This window comes from Haliotis cracherodii, unplaced genomic scaffold (genome assembly GCF_022045235.1).
Source record: "Haliotis cracherodii isolate W230 unplaced genomic scaffold, xgHalCrac1.p SCAF_19, whole genome shotgun sequence".
NCBI classification, from domain to species: Eukaryota; Metazoa; Mollusca; class Gastropoda; order Lepetellida; family Haliotidae; genus Haliotis; species Haliotis cracherodii.
The window spans coordinates 14,966,937-14,988,283 of NW_027266274.1; the positions used below are offsets into that span (position 1 = coordinate 14,966,937).

Consider the following 21,347-nt stretch of genomic DNA (forward strand, 5'->3'; position numbering starts at 1 on the left):
TCCGACCCAATCCAGCATAATCCAACACTCCCAAACAATACAGCATTACCCAAAGTATGAAAATTGAATTTTTCGGCCGAGTATTTAATATTCGTGGCGGTAGTGGTGGTTGTCACAATTTTGTCGGGAGGAAGCCAGAATATTAACTTGTGAAATCCTTGTAGGATGTATAAATCGGTAAATGTTTGAGGTGAGGTGCGATTTGGTTTTTCGTCGCGTTCGAGATTATCTCATATATATAGCGATGAACGCAAAATAACCATAGATTTGAATTCTATGCTATCGATATGCCCTTTATGAACAAAAGTACAAAGCAGATCCAACTCTGAACGCAAAATGATCGGTACCAGAATTTTATGAAACGAGTGAATAGTTCTGGTATCTGACGAGCCAAAGCCTTCTACGCATCTCCTATGGACCAATCAGATTCCACCCCTCGCGTTTTGCTTCACACAAAATGGTGGCGCCCGGTCAGGACGATTTGATCGATAATCAAGATCTATTTTCTGATAAACCGAGTCTAACATCGCAAAATGCATCAAATCACGTGAGCACCTTGATTAAAAACATGAATAGGCATAGGGCACAGGCTTTGCAAAATCCTGTAATCGACCGAAATCTGCATGACAGTTTACGAGCCGGATTTCGATTTCGAATTCGGTGCGGGATTTTGATTGGACTATGCATAGACTTGTTAGTCCAATCAAAATGTAACTCCATAATACCAGCCTAGTTCGGCAAGGGTGGAAACTGGACTTTTATAGTCAGTTAACTCTTTACCCTCGGGAATATGAACAAACCAGACAATCAGCGATGAACCAGAGAATAACGTGACACGAGAGTACCAGTACTGATTTTGTTGAAACTAATAAAAACGGTATGTTACTTATGAATTACGTCTGCTGTGTACAAGTGCAGAGATTGTCTCCTAATCAGAACGCGAGGTAGAAAGGATCAATACCCGTAGTACATATCCGACATTAAACTCTGAAATAAACTGCCACAGAATAATAAATCTCGCTTACCGGCCGAAACAGATTCCATTGAGGGTAAAGGGCATACCTGTGACACTTTACGAATGGATCACTGATCTTTCATTCAATTGAGTGTGTCACGATGTGCAAGTATGTATATATAAGCGATAGGCAAAATGCCGTGCTTATTCAAAACACATCTATTAAACCTTTTCCAGATCCCAGGACCTTGTGGCCCAGAATATCATTTTGAATCGACGAAACTGAATCTCAATTGAGGTAACCTCTCTTTTGTTATTCATAATGTTTCCCAGAGCTTTTGTAGATATGTATATGACAAGGTAAAGTACAAGTGAATAGCCGTGTATTGACGGTTGCATAAAAAGCTCCCGAGTGAACGACAGTGTACGTACACATTCAGTCCTCGAGGCTGTGCATTGGGTTGAAGGTTTTCCCTGTCTTGACTGTACCCGCAAGTAAGTAGCACATATTTCCTTCGTTGTCTTGTGTTATGTTTCTATTGTCAGTTCACATATCTGTAACAGTTGAATCATGAAAATCATTTGATAAATTGTTTTATTTGTTTGTCATTATTTTTGTTTTGTTTGTTTTGTTTGTTGTTTAACGCCGCACACAGCAATATTCCAGCTATATGACTGCGGTCTGTAAATAATCGAGTCTGACCAGACAATCCAGTGATTAATATCATGAAAATCGATCCGCGCAATTGGGATCGATGACATGCATCAACCAAGTCAGCGAGCCTGACCACCCGATCCCGTTAGTCGCCTTTTACGGCAAGCATAGTCGCCTTTTACAGCAAGCATGGGTTGCTGAAGGCCTATTCTACCCCGGATCTTCACGGGGCGTTTGTCATTATTACAATGATTTATGTCGATAAATTTAGATAATAGCGGTTTTTGCTGCTGTGTATGGTGCTGGTAGTATTTGGTGCTTTTGATATTTCTATTGATATCTAACAAAAATTGGTAAGTCTAGGTACGCTGCTCAGATGTCAAAATGAATAGAAGATTTATTTGTTTACTGTTTAACGCTGCCGCCTGTATAGTTTCGAGCCTGGACCAGTCAATCCGGTGATGTGTTATATAACATTTGTATTCCAGAAACCATGTTTCCAGAACGCTATGGATTTATTTGCGGTCTGCTTCTGATGCTGGTTGGAACTTCTCTCCAGCAAGGTAAAGACTCGGGACATATATTACTCAAACACATTAACAATAATTGTTGGTTCCTTAACATGTTGTGTGTTCGTTTTTTGTGTTTTTTTTCTTTTTTTGTTGTTGTTTAACGCCGCACTGAGCAATATTACAGCTATATGACGGCGATTTGTAAATAATCGAGTCTGGACAAGACAATCCAGTGATTGACATCATGAGCATCGATCCACGCAATTGGGATACGATGACATGCATCGATCACGTCAGCGAGCCAAACAACCCGATTCCCTTAGTCGCCTCTTACGACAAACATAGTCGCCTTTCACGGCAAGCATGGGTTGATGAAGACCTATTCTACCCCGGATCTTCACGGATATCTTCTGACATGACCGCGAATGATCAAGGCACCGACAGTTTGTGTTTTGTAAAAAAGATACCTCCTATTCTAACTAAAATAGTTCAAGGAGTTGATATCTTAAAACTTTGATTGCCGTCAGACAGGTCGGATTTAGCTGGGCGTGAGTTCGAATCTCAGATTCGTCCCGATTATATTGTTTAAACTGCTATAACCAAACTTTAAATTATCTATCTACATTAACAAAGTCACATGTTGCAGACCCTATTCAACCCCTGGAAGGCAGCCCGGAGACGTATGTCGGTGGCACAGTAACGCTCCAAGTGCCCATGGCCGCGGGCGTCGCCCAAGGATTCTGGTACAAGAATGGAGTTCCCGTCACAGGGATGGCAAGATACTCGGTGTCCATTTCCGGCGTCATGCACCAACTGACCATCACTGGCGCTGTGTCGGGCGATGCTGCTTCATATATTTATTTTAACACATTTGTAAGCCCTGCAATTGTCAAATCGGGCTTCCTTACAGTACATGAACCAGGTATGATATTTTGTGAACACCAAGGGAACACAAAACTTTATTTTTTATTTTGTCAATTGCTGTTCAAGTATACTACGGTTATAACGAACTCAAAGGGACCACTAATTTTAGTTTGTTATAGCCATAGTTCGTTATATGCATATTTACAGCATTACTACAGCAAATAGTCGGGACCAAAAAGTAAGTTCGTTATATCCGTCAGTTCGTTAAAAGCATAATCGTTATGATCGTAGTTTATTGCAGTTAATGTCATCCCAGGCAATATTAAGTTTTAATAAAAATCAGTATTATCTGAATGATGAACAGTAAAATGAATCTTCCTTTGTTAGTGTAAGTCAACAAATTCTTGTAATGCCAAGCTTTTAGTTTAGCGTTGTAAACATAGGTAACATAATATTCATTGGCAGAAAAGAAGGGTAACCATTACATTTTCTATGTTTGTTGTCCCTCTGTTGATAATTATTCCTCTGAACCAAAATTTTGTCAGTTTCAGCTGCATATCAGTATTATTATTGTAGCATACAGGACACTAGCTATATTATATTGTAAAGGACTTGTACAATAGCTCAGAAGAGGGTTCCATGACGCCAGGAAATAGATAGCACAAAGTATCTTATCAATAAGGGATATTTCGTGTCGGTTTGTAAAATGTCTTTTGTTTAAATACTGTTTTCAATCAGTCCAAAATAAGAGAGTGAGAATGGTTTTACGCCGCTTTTAGCAATATTCCAGCAATATCACGGCGGGGGACACCAGAAATGGGCTTCACACATTGTACCCATGTCGGCAATCGAACCCGGGTCTTCGGCGTAAGGAGCGAACGCTTTAACCACTAGGCTACCCGACCGCCCCAGTCCACAATAAGGAACAAGGCTTGTGATAATGTGTATCAGTATCGTTTCTTCCATGTTTTCGTGATAGAAATACGAATAGGAATGCCCCTGAGTAACTAACGTTCTTATTGCAGTTAATGGAGGTCTTTCTGAGTGGAACCCCTGGAACAATCCCAGCTGCTCCGTCACCTGCGGGAACGGCACGATAACGTTAACACGTTCCCGCCTTTGCAACAACCCTGCGCCTCGATACGGCGGACAGATCTGCCCAGATCCACTGACCGAGACAGTTTCACGGGTCTGCGTGCGGGGTCCCTGTCCAAGTAAGATATACAACCTCCAAACCACGAAGTCGACCGAATCAGTTCGTTACAATAATTTGCTTTTGAACCCCGACCTTCCGTTCCCCAGGCAGACAATCTATCCACTAGATCACAGTAAAAGGTCAGCTGATGATAAGAGATTCGGAGACACATTTATCATCTCACTAGGGTAGCACAATAATACCGGTATTAGTCTCGACAAGTAGTAATAGCCTCACACTCGTGCATGCACGTGGCTATATAAGTGTAATAATCTTGAAAGCATCGTTTATGAGGCTAAAGTTACATAGCCTTGAAAGATTATGTGAGAGTTAACTTTTGTTGTTCAGTACACGTTAATGTGAGTGAGTGAGTGAGTTTGGTTTAACGCCGCTTTTAACAGTATTCCAGTTATATCGCGGCGTGCCAGCTTAATGTGGGAGGAAAGCCCGAAGTGATGCAGGTCTCGGACGTTTACCACTTCGGTGAAACCCACGAGCACGGGTATGGTGCTGACAAACCTAGAAACATAATCAGGGTGAACCGGGATTCGAACCCACAATCATAGGTTTCTGGCGTGTCCAAGGGACGCAACTCTGCACAGCGAATCGCGGCGCCTTAGACGACTGGGCCACCCGTGCCCCATGAGAGTTAACGAGGTTTCGCTGTTTTGTTTAATCCGGTTCCTGGTAAGATTATAATATTGTCGCGTTAAACAGGAATGTTTTCGTGTCGCAGTTAACGGCGGGTTCAGCGAGTGGAGCCAGTGGAACGTGGCCCAGTGCAGTCAGACATGTGGTTCTAACATCATGACAACCGCCACGAGGGCACGGGCCTGTGACAACCCCATCCCCCAGAATAATGGCGCCCCCTGTACTGGGGACACCCAGGAGGAGAAACAGACCCTGTGTGAAATAAACCCTTGTCCAGGTATGCTCTAAAATCTACTGAAACACAAACTGTTACATTGTCATTGTCAGTACTTCAAGGGTTTGTATAGACAACATCTCCCAATCAACCGTGAATACACAGGATTACATAGTTTCTTTTAAGTCAAGCAATGGAGGGGCCGTGTATGACTAACGGAAGTCAAATAAGCGCTATTCCGTGGGTTTGTGTGAACTGCATGAGGAATAGTGCCGTTTGTGCGATATAAACTGAGCGTTCTTTTGTCTGAGTTCTTCTCTCAGGTTGGAAACAGGCAGTGATATGATTGTATGAATTCACGGGTGATGGACGGACTTCGTGTTTACCTGAAGAACTGACGATGGGCATAAGCTGCAAACAATAATATGTACTAATATGTTTGTTTATTGTTAAACGCCGCACTCAGCAATATTCCAGCTATATGACGGCGGTCTGTAAAATAATCAAGTCTGGACCACACAATCCAGTGATTGACAGCATGAGCATTGAGCCACGCAATTGGGATCGATTCGATGCATCAATCAAGTCAGCGAGTCTGACCACCCGATTCCGTTAGTCGCCTTTTACGACAAGCATAATCGCCTTTTACGGCAAGCATGGATTGCTGTAGACCTGTTCTACCCTGGCCCTGGAATCGTTACGGGTTTGTACTAATATGCTTCAGTGACATGATTGTATGTATTTGCGTGTGATGGGGGAAATCTGTGTATACCCGTGAAGTACTAGCGATGGGCATAATGTGAGTGAGTGAGTGGGTTGTGTTTAACGCCGCTTTTAACAGTAGTCCAGTCATATCACGGCGTGTCAGCTTAATGTGGGAGGAAAGCCCGAAGTGATGCAGGTCTCAGACGTTTCCCACTTCGGTGAAACCCACGAGCACGGGTATGGTGCTGACAAACCTAGAAAAAAGATCGGGGAGAACCGGGATTCGAACCCACAATCATAGGTTTCTGGCGTGCCCAAGGAACACAACTCTGCACAGCTAAATGCGGCGTCTTTGACGACAGGGCCACCCATGCCCCCGATGGGAATAATGTACAAACATAACCAAGTCCCTTCCACAACACAGTTAATCCTTGTCAAGTCTGCAAAAGACTTTGAAAACATTCACTTCAGTAACCTCTAGAAACTCTATGATGTTTTATCAGAAGGTTTCTGGTCAGTGTTACATTACATAAATCTTCATGGGTGATAAACTGACAATGGACCCTAAAGAGATCTGCAATGCTATGACTCACCATATGTGGTAAGACGATCAACGATCCCATGATCACGATGTACACGACTCACATCTATCAAAGAGTCCGAAGCCTTGTGCAATTCCCTGACAGACAAGGCAGCAGGACTTTATGGCTTGTGTTATGAACAATTGAAGTATGGCGGGTTCTGCATGTACCCATCAGAGTTCTTCAACCGAATCTTGACCACTGGATATATTATTAAGTAATGTTCTAATTGTTCAAATATAAGAAGCTCTTCTAGCGGTCATCTCACCATATGAAATGGTTCCAGAATTTAACTGCAAATACTTCCCGGATCCACACCAATGCGGATTTCAGAAAGGCCTTTCATCTCTCCATGCTTCCTTGATACTCCAAGAAACAGTTCAACACTACTAAGACGGGAAACACACAGAAGGTGGTTTTCTTAGACAGCAGCAAAACATTTGGTGCCAGTTACATTCTGGAAACTTAAAGAACTACCTACCGCAACATGGAGGATAAGAACCTTTACTCTGAATGGAAACACTGATTGGCTAACAACACCCAGTCTCATTGGTTCAACCTTGAGAGAGGTGTTAACCAAAGAAGTTTGCTCAACAAAATCTCCTCGATAATCTGCCAATTATACATAAATAATCTACGCTTCACCTTTTCCCCATCCAAGAGCTGAGTGATGCCATTCCTTGCATCAAGAGACGTCCCATGTCACATACAATTATATGGAAAGAAGAAGCCAGTGGTGAAGAATACAAAGCATGTTGGCGTTGAGCTGAATTCAAACTTCAATTCTGGGAGAGAACAATAAGTGTTTGCCCAAAAATGAAATCCTCAACGATGATGCTTTTTAAAATTTGGCTGTCACTCTAAAGGTCGCAATTCACTCAGAAGCGCAAATCTGATTCGTTCTGTCAGCCTTCCGAGGGCGCTCGCGCTTGTAGTAATGTAGTGCCTCTCCACATTAATGGTTGGAACCCAATAATAACATGTCAGTTAGTTTGTTCTTACAGACTCTATCTAAATAACTGCTGGGAAAATTAATGTGTACCCTTGCAAATTGGATTTGACCAAACGCTTACAAGCGTTGTATAAATGTAACTAGACTGAATACGGTCTCCAAAACACAACTATGATACCTGTATCAAATACATGTACATCTCCATCGAAAAATCATTTCTTGTTTGTTTCATTTTAGCCACTGTTAAACGTGAGGTGTATACTGATTCTTTTGCCCAGCAATTTACTTCAAACATGTATAACTTATTCTTCACACCTGATATGATAAATATTTGGTAGTGATTCATAAGCACACGCTAATGGTAGAGTTGGAAACGTAGAATGGACAACTGGACCAAGGGAACTCTTGACCAAGGCACATTGTCCGATAATATTTGTTGCGAAACCAGTATGTATGATTTAACTATGCCTATAGCCATTGCAACTTTGATGACAGGTTCGGGGATTTGCAATGATGTTGTGAGGAGTTCGGAAGTCGGCTACCGCTACCATCCCACTGACTGTGACAAGTACATTATGTGCTTCTACAACCCCAATGGTAACGTCCTCGGTGTTTACAGAAGCTGTCCCTTTGGCTACTACTGGAACCAAGTTACCTTCAGATGTGTTGCATCCTGGAAGGTTTCCTGTCCTCTGGGTAAAGTATAGGCCAATGTTACCACTGTATTTGTAAAGTATATCCTGTATAATTCATGGATCATTAACATGTGTTATTATCGGGGTGAATGATGTGTTATCGCTGATTTTTAGTAGTCTATTCATATCATTTTCTAAGCTAGTTGACCCTTTATGCCAAGTGGAATCTGTTTCTGCTGATATCCGGCAGAAAGTCGAGGCTGGTTATTCTCTTGCATTGACGTTTTATTTTTACTTGAACTGTGTTGATGTTTCAGATGGTGACTGAAGTCACTGAGTTTCATCATAACCTCAGGAACAATTATCTATACTGAGTCATCTACGACAGAAATGTTGGGCCGAGATATAAAAAAACCCCTCTAACTCTTTAATAATGGGTTTATGTTTAATATACGTGACCAAACTCCTTCCATGATCATAAGAAATCTTTGCAAGACGCAGAGTCCACTATAAAGCTTTTAAACGGATTCATGGTTTCATGTCGAGGGTTTCAGCCATTTCCGTATTTGAAGCAACAGTGACAAAACATGTTGATGCAAGTTCCTTTCTTGACTTGTACCACATGTTTCATATAATCATGGAAACGTTTTGTCCCTTATGTATGCACATCCAGAAGAAGGATTAGAAACCCAGAGGGATAGCAATTGATCAGCATACCTCTGATTCATTTTCAGAGAAGTGCACAGGTGCGTGTAAGGCAAATTACAAGATGGAGGGGAGTTGCAGGTCATACTGGAAGTGTGGTCAGAACAGGACTGAGGCCAGATGTTGCCCCAAGGGGTTCAGTTTCACTGCAGATGAAGGCTGTCGTGCTAACTTCTACTGTGAGGATGTTTGTCCAACTCCCTACATTGCTCGAGGTAAGGTGTGGTACAATTGGGGAAGAAGTCAGAGTTAACAATGTACGACTACAGACACATTGTTAGACAATATGAACAGAAAATACTCTTCTTTATAGAATAAACATGGCAGTAGGATTCTGTTCCTAGTCAAGTAGTCCTACTAAGTCTTTGATAGACATTTAGAAGTGTTACACATAAGGAAGAGAATTTATGGATGTCAACTTCTTTCTTGTGAGGAACACAACGTTCCTGATCACCTGATGAAGGAGTAAGCATATACTCCGACACTCCGAAGTTGGGGTCAATAAATTAGTCCTATTGACATGTTGTAGTGTTTGCTTGTATGGCTGCAAATGTTCTTTCATACAGTCACAACTCCCCGTGTACACAGAGGCATCAGTAGAAGCATTACCAACACCAGTTTTCATTATATTGCATTTTAGCATCTTAGTAAAATTTTCCACTTGTGAGTCCACGATGTGAAGAAGTATTGGCATTGTCCGTTAGAAGCGGCCATTATTTATTTTCAAGAACATTTAACGTCATCCAATTGTCTGTTTAGAAGATCAAATGGTTGATATATACTTGACTATTTTAGCGCACGTTTTCGTGAACATTGACATTTAAGTACGATTTTTACAGAGGTATGTGATAAGCGGCCGAGCTGGAACAATCCGACAGAATATAACTTCTTCGTCGGCAACCTTGGATGGCAACAGGCCACGTGTGCATCGAGAACGGCATTCGACCTCCTGGATTGCGGTTGTGTTGAGACAGCTCAAGGTACACAATTCCACCCTGTTCTCAGTACCATACTGTCATAGTGATATTCTCAATACTAAAATCTGCTGTTTGGTTTTGGCTTATGTCTTCGTATATAAAGAGAATTGAAAATATCAGAAAGAGCAATCCTATGCCTGATATGTACGTTCAATGAGGGTGAGAAAAATAGTAAATTCATGAAATGTGTATCAACAGTGATAAAATCAAATAACCCTTTTTCTTCATTTTTTCAATCTCAAAGGTATAGATTTGCATGGCACGCTCTGTGCCCAGAATCAGGTATTTGTCTTTGTCATAATAAGACTTTTCGATCATAATCATGTTTGTTCCCATTGCGATATTAAGCCTACATATATGATTGGTCCAACCACACATATTTCAGATACCTGCGTTGCAAGTAATGAAGAAAGCTTCACTTCAACAGCAATGCCATCTTGGTTGAATGTGAGCAACGTTGTCGTATCTGGTGGCATGGCTCGCTTCCTCCAGAACAGTCTCATGAATCTCGACGTCAAGGTAAAATCGACCGAGTGTCCTGTTCTGAAGCTGACATTCCGGGAATCAGCAGCTGTTACTGGACGTCGAGTTCTTGCAAGCAGCAGTGATTGTAAAGAAGGCAACACATTACTCGTCGTAGCTGATGACGCCGGCATACAGTTTGAAACAGTGTCGTGGTACGGACACGTCTCGAGGATGTTCATGTCAACACAGGTAAGGCACAACTGAATGATAACTGGCTTCCATTCCGTAGACGCGCCCGTATCCACTTACATATCGTCTACCAGCTCCATACACAATAAAGACTCTTTCCTCTCAAGATGAAACGTCATGATATAACTTAAAATAATGTTCAAAACCACTTTGAAGTCGAAGGACACAGGAGGTAAGGGACTGCTTCGTCCCACTGGAAAGTCAAATTTTACATTTGCAGAAAACTTGTAATGAATATTATGACACATGTTCAATTAGTGACAAGTAGCCTCTTTTCCTGTCTTACACTTTGCTAGTCTTTTCATTCTGGTCCAAGTGCACACGAATGGCTTGAATGAGCGATAAGACCTATGTTTCCAAATTCAGGAGATATTCTATTCTGAGCATGAGCGTGTGACCAAGATGATTTCATTACGTTATGTTTGTACTCTCCTTATCTACAGCTCCTAGGATAATCAGATTTGCTTTTGTTCAAATTTTCAAACCTGCTTCCTTCAAAACTTAAACAATCAGCCTTTGCGATACGTTTTAACGTTACCATATGCATTTAGTGTTGGTTGTTATCAATCCAAAACATGCCTGTGTCTTAAACAGCAACATCTAGTTCTAATTCATACGATCATACTTTCTTTGAGTGTTGCTATTGTTTTAGATTATGAAGATCCTATGTGCCATACAGGGCCATTGTCACACCACTCCACTAATGTACGAATATAGCAAAACGTGTTTTCCCGATTAGGGAATTCCTAGAAGCCAGCTGAAGACAGTGAGCGTGCTGTATAAAGACAACTATCTGATCGGTGTGATTGAGAGCGACAACGTCAAATACATTTCACAGTTGCATGGTAAGTCCAGTCATTGAATATGTCTCGATTTGATATCAATTTCAAATATTATGAACGGCCACCCGTAGGGCAGGACATGCTGACTCTGGTGTCACCATTAAGATTCAGTAATCCCATTCATAAATTTTCCTCACTATTTTGCCTTTCATTACTAATGGAATCTTCTTCGGCAGATAGACTTAAAATTCTCTGGGGTTGGCGTTTTGGATTTATATTTCTGTTGTAATATTCGTATGTCATGCTTTGTGGTAGGCTTTTAAAATTCCCATTCCTCCTATATAATTTGGGTTTTGAAAAGGATTCATTTGCCACTTTTCAGCCCCTGACGTGAGCATCATGGCGTGTGGTCTCACTATAGGATCTGATGGGACCTCCAGTACAGCTTTTGTTGGCGACGTAGACATGGTAGGTTCATAAATAATGTATTAGATTAAAACAAGCTATTCCTAACTTCTTAGACACTGAGGATATTGGCATGGTACGTTCATATTTACTGTCGTTATAATGATGGACATTGTAGATGTTGGCATGGTAGGTTCATAGATACTGTAGGTATATTGATGGTATGTTCACCCACACATTGAGATCATTGGTATCCTTTGGACAGCTTCAGCATCTTCGGAATATATTTATAGGAACGTACCATGCCCACCTCTGTTCCAGATGTAAATATATTTGCTGTAATGTTCAACGGATGCCAATTAATTCTTTCCACGCTTGGTAAGAACATGAAAATAAACATGCTTTCGACACTTTGAAACTTCCCGAAGGATTTGAATTGACTTGGTCCAAATTGATTGTTATATGCATTGATGTACGTATATGTATGCATATGCTTTTGCCAATATATGTCACAAGTAGTCGTAGTAGTAATAGTAGTAGTAGTAATAGTAGTAGTAGTAGTAGTTTTTATATTGTCGGAATTGTTAAATGGACTCTTTCAGAATTTCTTCATAATACGGAGAGTGTTTTGTCACACTGATTTAATTTTATACCATACACTATCTATCCGTTTTTTTAGGATTTTTCACACGTATTACATATTAATTCTTTATTGCAGGTGTCAATATACAAATGTGTTCCTGGCAATCTCATCTGAAGCAGCTGGAAGCACCACGTACCCATAGACATATTGTGCCTTCCTGAATCCCACATGATCTGAGTATATGAGATTGATGCAGAAGATGCTACCATCGCATTTAACGATCTTCAATACAACTTTTTTTCGATTTCTCCACAACACATATGGAATTTAAGGATAGCTAAGTAATAAGACGGCAATTTCAACGTTTTTCATCTGGAGTTCGAATGGCTGAATCAAGTCGATATCTTCCTCTTTGTATCAGCTCTTAACGTAGGGTTTACCGAAGTGGTAGATATCAGCGAACTGGATCTTCTTAGGACTTTCCTCCTGTATTAAAACGACACAATGTAATTGGACTGAAATACTCATCAAATCAACATTAAAAGAAACTCACTCATTTTTATTGTGGTACACATTTCCGTGAAAATTAATTAAAACACAACTGATAAATCATTAAATAAGAGCGAAGTAATCTGGAAATAATATACATATTTGTACATACTGTAAATGTATTCGATGTACATGTTGAGTGTATCTGTCGAGAAAAACATTAATAAAAATATTAAAAGAATTCGTCGTGTGTCATTTTAGGTTCACTGTAAATTATTATTGTCACAAGAACAAACTCCGCCTCACCCAAAATATTAATTAGCAAAGACCTGTTACCATTATTGTTATTTTTTAGCGATTCGTGAGTGAAGGTTCTTTGTCGATTCCATCTTCTACTTCAAGGACATATACCTCTTGGAAGATTATAGTGTTTCAACTGGGAGAGACAACTATCTTTTCAACTTGGAGAAAATATGGGTTGATTTATATTGGAAGCTACATCAATTTTGAGCCAGAAGACTGACAGTTAAGGAACAATTTTAAATATTGATTGTTCTTTACCTGTATTCGATTGTTTGGGATTCGATATTGTTACGTGTCTTTTTCTCAAATTGAAACATATGTTAACCCAGAAATCTGTACACAAAGAACCCAGTGTGAAACCAACAAACAAGCAGTAAGTGGTTTACAATCAACAAATGTATTACAAAACTTAACAAGGTTTACACATCAATGCAAATTACTGCGTTGCACTTACAATGGCAGTACACATTAGAGTGGTAGTGCAATATTCAATTGAAATAAATAATATGATAGCAGTGGTCAGTATCAAAACACAAAAATAGTGGTGAAAGCGAAAGTCAGTGATATTAATGTATATTCACCCGGTGAAGTGGTCAAGCTCCCCAGATGGGCAAGGCAGGAAAACAGGGATAATGAGCGATCCTCACATGAAAGCTGTTACTGAATCGATGAAATGCGTGAGTGATCCGTAAGGACGCTAATGTCCCCTTATATACAACATACCCAGCCACTGGAATGTTCCACACAGTGCCCTCCCCAATCCATCGGGACTAGAACATAAAAGACATTTCAATAACATACTATCACCGTCCGCGGTATACCGGACCGGAAGTTTACACAAGCATCTAAATATAGTAATTTCCTGACGACTGGTCACTGTCCAAATACAATGCAATGAGCGTCTACCGAATCTCAACCAAAAACGATGTAACACAAATACAATCACTGTTAAACAGTACAATACACTGCCATATAACAATATTGGTAAGTAGATGGTTAAAGACGCTAAAGCGTTTTGAGGTACAATCGAGCATGCTCTTCCTTAGAGGGGGCGGTCGGGTAGCCTGGTGGTTAAAGCGTTCGCTCGTCACGCCGAAGACCCGGGTTCGATTCCCGACATGGGTACAATGTGTGAAGCCCATTTCTGGTGTCCCCCGCCGTGATATTGCTGGAATATTGCTAAAAGCGGCGTTAAACCATATTCACTCACTCACTCACTCACTCACTTCCTTAGAGTTCAATGAGCGTCAGACAACTCTTGCTGTAAAGTTGTTTGATCATTCAATGCATCAGCAAAGCTTTTAATAGTCCTTATTTTCGACATGTGAAGAAAATGTCCAAATGGGACGCACCAGGGACAAATGATATCCACTTGTACCATATGTTACCGTGGCTTTTTTAGATGCAGTATTGACTGACCACTGCATGACCTTGTGCTTGTGACGGGTATCTTTTGTGGAAGAGGACACGCTTGCCTTTTCACGAACACCGGGTGTCTTCATTATTAGATTTTAGAAATAGACGACGAGTTGGAGTTGTATATCCTACAATAAAAGACTGCAGGGAAAATAAGACATAGGAGGCGCAGCCGCGAGGGGTTTATTCCTTACTTACTTACTTACTTACTTTGGAGATTTAACGTGCGCTTTCCGACTGATGCGTATTTCGCACACGGGCCCGGCCAGGCCATTTAATGTGTTTCCGAAAGGGGCGAGGGTGGTCTGTGCAACCCAAGAGGGGGCTTTAGGGGTTGCTTATATAGAATTTGGGAATTTTGAGATTTGGAATAGATGCTGATGGGGTTGGGGAGGAGAACTAAGGGAGCTGGGTATGGTGGATGATTGTTTGTTTATGTGATTTTGATTTGGTAGGTTATTATGGTTTTAGATGCGTTTTATTAGTTCCGTTTTTATTAAGAATACGCCTAAGGCCTTGAAGTTTTCTAGTTTATTTTGTGGGTTTAGTATTGCTTCTAGAGTGAGAGCCTTGTTTAGATTGAGGGTGGTTTGTAATGCGGTTCGATGTGTTAGGTAGTGTGTGCAGTGGATGAGTGCGTGTTCTGGGGTTTCTGGTTGTTTGCAGTGTGGGCAGTTACCTGTAGTGTGTTTTTTAAAATTTTTTAGGTGGTTATTTAGGTTGGTGTGTCCTGTTTGGAGTTTAGTGATTACTCTGTCGATTTTTTTTGATGGATGGAGAATTTTTGGTTTGGTTAGTGGTTTGCTGAGCACTCTTTTGATTTTGCTATTTGAGTTTAGATATAGGTTATGCCATTTTTTTGTGATTTTTTGTTTGTTTACACTTTTAATTTCTGTTTTTGAGATGGGTAAGTTTAAGCTTATTTCTGGGATTTTAAGGGATAGTTTAGCTGCTTTATCGGCGTTTTCATTACCGTATATTCCTACGTGGGCGGGTATCCACAAGAAGGTTATTTGTTTGCCTGCTTTTGTTAGGTCGTTGGAGCTTTTAAGTATTTGATTTATTAATTTAGGTCGGTTTTTGGTATTTTTGTTTTGGAGGGCTTGTAGTCCACTTAGGGAGTCAGTAAGTATTAGGATTTTTTGGTTGTTTTTGGATTCTTGATTGTGGAGGGCTGAGGCCATGCCCATTAGTTCGGCCGTGAATATTGATTGGTTATTTGGGAGTCGGAAGGATTGTGTGGTTTTAGTTGGTTGTGTGGTATGGACTCCGAAACCCGTGTGTTTGGAGGTCGGATCTGAGGATCCGTCCGTGTAAATGTGACACCAATTTGGCCAATTTTTGTGTATGTATGCTAGTGTGGTAGTTTTAGCTATGTTTGGGTCGGTTTGTTTATTTATTTGGCTAGCTAGTGTTGTGTCTATTTTGGGTATTTTAAGTTTAGGGGTGAAGATATTTGATTGTTTGCAGTTTTGTTTAAGATTTTTAATTTGGTGTTCATTTAGGTAGTTTGTTATTCTTTGGGATATTGGGGTAAGTAAGGGGTGTTTACGAGCTAGAGCTTGGTTTTTAGGGCTGATGTTTTGGTTTATTAAGTTTTGGATGAGAGGGTTTGATTGGGACGCGGCCCAGAAATTTAAGCTTAGCTGTTCCCTGCGTAGACTTAGTGGCATTTCTCCTGTTAAGGCCTGAAGTGAGGTGTAGGAGGTGCCATGTTGGGTGCGTGTAATGAGTTTGAGAGCCTGATATTGTATTGAGTCAAGTTTTTTGGATAGAGAGTTGTTTAGGGTGTTGTATATGGCGCAGCCGTAGTCTAGTTTTGATCTAATTAGGGATATGTAGAGAGAGAGGAGAGTATCTTTGGAGGCTCCCCAGTTAGAGCCAGTTAGGCATCTTAGGGTGTTTAGGTCTTTACTGCATTTAGTTGTTAGGTTTTGGATGTGAGCATCCCAGGTGAGATGTTCATCGAAAATAAGTCCTAAGAATTTGGTTTGTTTTTGAAATTTGATTGTTTGGTTGTTTAGCTGGAGGATTGGGGAGGCGGGTTTCATGTTTTTATGTTTGAATACTATTCCTGTTGTTTTTTCTGAGTTAAGGGAGAAGCCCCATTTGTCAGCCCATTGTTGTATTTTATTAAGAGATTTTTGGAGTAGATTTGTGGCCATTTTCATGCTTTTAGTGCGGATCCAGATGGCTCCATCATCCGCGAATTTTGATGTGTTTACTTTAGGGGATAGACCCTCGAATAGATCGTTTATCATTATATTGAAGAGGGTGGGGCTGAGGATACTGCCCTGTGGAGTGCCATTTTCTAGGGGACATTGGTCCGATAGAGTTTGGTCTATACACACGGTTATTTTACGATTGTTTAGGAAGTCCTGGATGTAGTTTATTATCTGACCTTTGAGTCCTATTTTTTTAAGTTTTTGTATTAGCCCATCGTGCCATACCATGTCGAAAGCTTTAGAGAAGTCTAAGAAGATGCCTGTGGTATATTGTTTATTTAGTTGTCCTGTCTTAATATCTTGTTCTAGTCGGGCGAGGTTATCTAGGGTTGAGCGGCCAGGAGTGAAACCGCTTTGATCTGGGTTTATGGTGTTATTTTGGGTTAAGTAATGTTGTAATCTATTTTTAGCCATTGATTCCATTACTTTACATAAGTTTGAAGTTAGGGATATTGGTCTATATGAGTTAGCTTGATTAGCTGGTTTATTAGGTTTAGGGATTGGTATGACTAGGGCCTGTTTCCAGGGTGTAGGAACCTGTCCGTTTAGGTAGATGAGATTGTATAGTTTGAGTAGTGCCTGGAGCAGTTTTAGGGGGAGTTTTTTAATTATTTGGTAAGAGGTTAGGTCTAATCCTGGGGCTGTGCCCTTTTTCCTGTTTTGGATTACGTAGAGGAGCTCCTCCATTGTGTAGGGTTGATTTATTTCTAGATTGTTATTGTTTGGTTCTTTTGTGGGTTTGTTTTCTGTTTTAAGTTTATCTTGGAATTTTTGGCTGAAGTTGCTGTTACTGCTAACGGCCGAAAAGTGGTTGGCGAGATTGTTTGCTTTTTGGGCGGGGTTGGTTGAGTTGTTAATGTTAGGGTTTTTTTTATGTCGTTTTAAGCCTCTAATGGCGTGGATTTTGCGCCAGACCGTTCTGGCATCTGTACGGTTATTTATACCTTCGCAGAATTTTTTCCAGTCTCTACTTTTGGCTATTTGGACTAGTTTTTGAACCTGGTGGTTTAGTTCGTGGGCTATGTTTAAATATTTGTAGTCGCGTTTTGCTTTATTGAAGGCTGATTTACGTTTTCGTCTAGTCTGTTCTATTTCCTCATTCCACCATGGTACCGTCGTTTGCCTGTCTTAGATACTTTGAAGGGGATGGAGGTTTTGGCTGCGTTTATTATATAGTCTGTTAGGTTTTTACAATAGGTTTCTGGATCATTATTTTCTATTTCGTTTAAGTTAGCTTCGTTGCAGATATCTTGGAATTGGTCCCAGTTAGCTTTGTTGTAATGGAATTTTGGTTCTTGGTTTTCTGTTTGGATTGGTACGTTTGTATTTCCTATGGTTATGTTTATGGGGAAGTGGTCGCTACCTAGCGGGACGTCGTGCACTTCCCATTGAGTGCTTTGGGCTAGATCTGCGGTGCATATGGTTAGGTCGATAGCCGACATTTTTTGGTTTATCTTATCGTACCTCGTGGGTTGGTTGCTATTAAGGAGTACTAGGTCGTTTGTTTCTATCCATTCGGAGATTAATTTGCCATGAGTATCTATTTTATCATCTATGCTCCATGTAGGATGGTGAGCGTTAAAGTCTCCTAGGAATATAGTAGATTTATCGCTTATTTTGAGTAGTTTGTTTAGATCCTCAGGTTGGACTTTTTGTTCCGCCCAGTGGTAAATATTTATGATGTTTATGTTTCGGTTATTTAATGTGATTTTAATGCCGTTGGCTTCTAGGTTTGGCGTGTCTATTTTTATTTCTTCGTAATTTATATCTTCCCTGATAAATATGATTAGTCCTCCTGCGGCTCTTCTTGTTTTCGGTTTAGCTCTGTCAGTTCTAACTGAGTTGTAGTTAGGTAGTGTGAATTTCGATTTTTTTGAGAATTTGGTTTCCTGTATACAAGCAATGTGAGGGCCTTTATTTAGTTTAAATTTAGTTTTTAGTTCATGGCCGTGGGAGGTGAGTCCGTTGGCGTTCCACTGAAAAATATTTAGTCCTTCGAATATTGGGTTCGGGTGATTGGTGATTTAGTTTTTAGTTTTTATTTTATTCGGTGAGTTCTTTTAGATGGAGGTTAAAGAGGAAGAAGGGAAGATCGGTTAATTTTAGATTGAAAGCTACTTTGTGGAAGGATTCCATACTAGCTTTTGGACCGCCTCCATGGTCCTGTGGTAGAGCGTCCGCCCGGAGAGCGGAAGGTCCAGGGTTCGATCCCGGGCCGCGTCATACAAAAAGACGTTAAAAGATTGTACTTGTTGTTACCCTGTCTGGCGCTCGGCATTAAAGGGCTAAAACAAGGACTGGTCGGCTCGGAGTCAGTATACTGTGTCTGAGTGGGGTATTCATGTTAAACTGCGGCATGGTATCTCAGTGAGCTAGCACTATAAATCGGCATCAGTCCGGACTAGTACAAGCAGCCACACACACACATACACGTGCATGCACGTCGCTATATAAGTGCAATAATCTTGGACGCGACGTTAAACCCAATTTCACCTCACTAGCTTTTGGTGAGTTTTGACTATGCATATATGCTAGGAGTAAGGTGAGGTTATTTAGGTTTGGGGTGTTGGCTGGTTGGGAAGTTTGGTTTGTTTTAGTTGGAGTAGTGTCTATTGTTTCCTCAGTAGTGGAGAAATCTTCGTCATGGGTTGGATTAGGTTTAGCTGGTTGAGTTTCCATGGGGGAGGCATGTGATGTGGAGGGTTGTGAAGGTGTTGGCGGGATGGGTGTAGCTGATGTTTTCTTAGTGTTTGTGTTTTGTTGTTGTGCTTGCTTGTGGGAGAGCGTTGTTGCCATATGGGCTGTAGGGTGCTTGGATGAGGGTCGTGTTGTGGTGGTCATTTTGAGGTTTGTTTTGCATGCGGGGGTTGATGTTTTGGGAGGGTTCGTGGTTGGTTGAGTGGCTGCTTGTGTGTGTGAGGTGGGTGCGGTTTCTCGGTAGGGGTCCCAGACAGAGCTGTCGGTTATGGGTGTGGTGTTTGTTTGTGGGATGGTGTTTGGGTGTGGTGTAGGGAGGAGTGGTTTAGATGCAGGTGTAGCAAATTTTCGTGTTTGGATTTTAGCCGTTTCTATGTTTATGTGTTTGTTGGCCTGCTGGGTGAGTGTGTGTCTGTGTGGGCATTGGTTTGAAAGTGAAGTGTGTTGGGTGGATTTGCAGTGGATGCACCAGGGTGTGCATGTGCCTGGGCAGTCTGTTTGTGCGCATTTTTTACATTTAGTTTTAGGGTAGGTGCATTGGGAAGCAGTGTGGTTGTATTTGAGGCACTTTGAACATTGCTTAACCTGCTTTATATAGGGTTTGACTTCTAAGTTTGTGTGGGCTCCGAAGGATATGTGTTTGGGGGCTTCAGGGAATTTAGCGGTTTTTTTAAAGTTGATTATGACAATGGAGGTTGGGACCGTTTTTCCGTTTCTAGTTGAGGTTATTCTGCGCGTGCTGGTGATTAGGGGTTGAGGGTTTTGGTCTTGGTTTATGTTAGCTTCTAGAGAGTATAATTGTAAGTCCTCAGTTGTTTCCCTTGGGTTAACCCTTATTACGCCTCGTGTATATTGTTGCCAATTAGGTGTTTGTTTGATTACCGTGACGTGGAATATTTGAGTTATTTTATTTGCTGCGTTGTAAGATTCTCGGTTAGGAAAGATTATCTGGTATCCTTTGTTGGCTTTTTTAATATTGTTGTAATTTATTTTTTGTCTTTTGAACCAAAGTCCTATTTTGTCTGCCGAAAGTTCTAGTGAGAGAGTGGTGCCTGAGCCTGCTGAGAAGAAGTAGAGGGCGAAGGTGGTGAGGAAGGCGGCCGGGGAGGGTGTTGGCGATGGAGGTGGAGTGGATGTGTCGAGTTTGCGTTTTTTGGTGTTTTGTGGTGGCGAGTTAGCTGGTTTGGTTGGGGTGGTGTATGTCGTGTTTTCGCCATACTCGGTCGGGACGATGTTTTCGAGTGACCTCCCAGAAGTGTTGTGCGCTTCCGCAGGCGTGGGTGAGTAAGGAGCTGGAATGTCTGCGAGTGTGGCGTTGCGGGTGTCAGTCATATTGTTTGGGTGTTGTGTTGGAGAGCGTGTGTTGTGGTGAGTGGTGGTGGTTTTGGGGAGGTGAGTTGGTTTGTTGTTTTTACTTGGTGATTTGTGTTTAGGAGGCGGAGGAGGTTGCGGTGGTTATTTGTTGTTGGTTTTAGTAGGAGGGTTTGGGAAATGGATTATTTATTGAAGATTAAGTTTGATTCTGGAAGGCTGGGATAAGGTGAGACAAGTGGAAAGCGGGGATTCAGAGATATTTAGTCGAAGGAGTGGAGGTATGTGAGTGGTGGGCGTGGGTGGTGAGTAGGAAAGAGCGAGCGTTGTGTTTAGGAGAAGGGGGGATTAGGTGTTTTTTGCTTTTAGGAGTTGGGTCAAAGGGTGTGTTTGAGTGGTGGGCGTGGGTGTGAGTAGAAATGAGTGCGAGCTGTGTTAGGGAGATTGGGTAGGATAAGGTGTTGGTTATTTAGTGTTGTTGTTTTTTAAGGATTTAGGGGTTTTATGATTAATTCGGTGAGAGTGATTTTAAGAGTATGTGAATAAGGATAACGTGATAATTACCGATGATGGAGTTTCCTTGGCTGGCTATCAGGCAATGCTCTGTGCTGGCTTGGGAAGTGTTGCTCGCTGGGAGTACAAACTGCAACTGATTGTCTGGCCAAGACTCGTTTATTTTCAAACCGCTGTCCTGTAGCTGGAACACTGCTAGGTTCGGCGTTAAACAACAAACAAACAAACGGTGAGAGTGATTGTAAGAGTATGTGAATAAGGCTGAAAGGATGACGTGATAATTACCGATGTTGGAGTTCTCCTTGGCT

At 41.3% G+C, this 21,347-nt stretch overlaps 1 protein-coding gene across 1 annotated transcript; it reads left to right on the forward strand.

Moving 5' to 3' along the window:
* The first annotated feature begins 1,381 nt into the window (after positions 1 to 1,381).
* On the forward strand, positions 1,382 to 12,703 carry LOC139466787 (uncharacterized). The gene is made up of 12 exons (XM_071248473.1): positions 1,382 to 1,450; positions 2,099 to 2,173; positions 2,769 to 3,044; positions 4,012 to 4,200; positions 4,918 to 5,109; positions 7,780 to 7,980; positions 8,654 to 8,839; positions 9,464 to 9,604; positions 9,987 to 10,315; positions 11,055 to 11,160; positions 11,480 to 11,565; positions 12,221 to 12,703. The coding sequence occupies exons 2-12, from the start codon at positions 2,104 to 2,106 to the stop codon at positions 12,257 to 12,259; spliced, it is 1,815 nt and encodes a 604-aa protein (XP_071104574.1). The 5' UTR covers positions 1,382 to 1,450; positions 2,099 to 2,103; the 3' UTR covers positions 12,260 to 12,703.
* The last annotated feature ends 8,644 nt before the right edge of the window (positions 12,704 to 21,347 follow it).

Bases quoted from the DNA above. Each gene is read 5' to 3' on its own strand.
- LOC139466787 (XM_071248473.1), top strand. From the start codon at position 2,104: ATGTTTCCAGAACGCTATGGATTTATTTGCGGTCTGCTTCTGATGCTG. The intron at 3,045-4,011 runs GTATGATATTTT...TTCTTATTGCAG, and splicing joins CCTTACAGTACATGAACCAG to TTAATGGAGGTCTTTCTGAG. The intron at 11,161-11,479 runs GTAAGTCCAGTC...GCCACTTTTCAG, and splicing joins ATACATTTCACAGTTGCATG to CCCCTGACGTGAGCATCATG.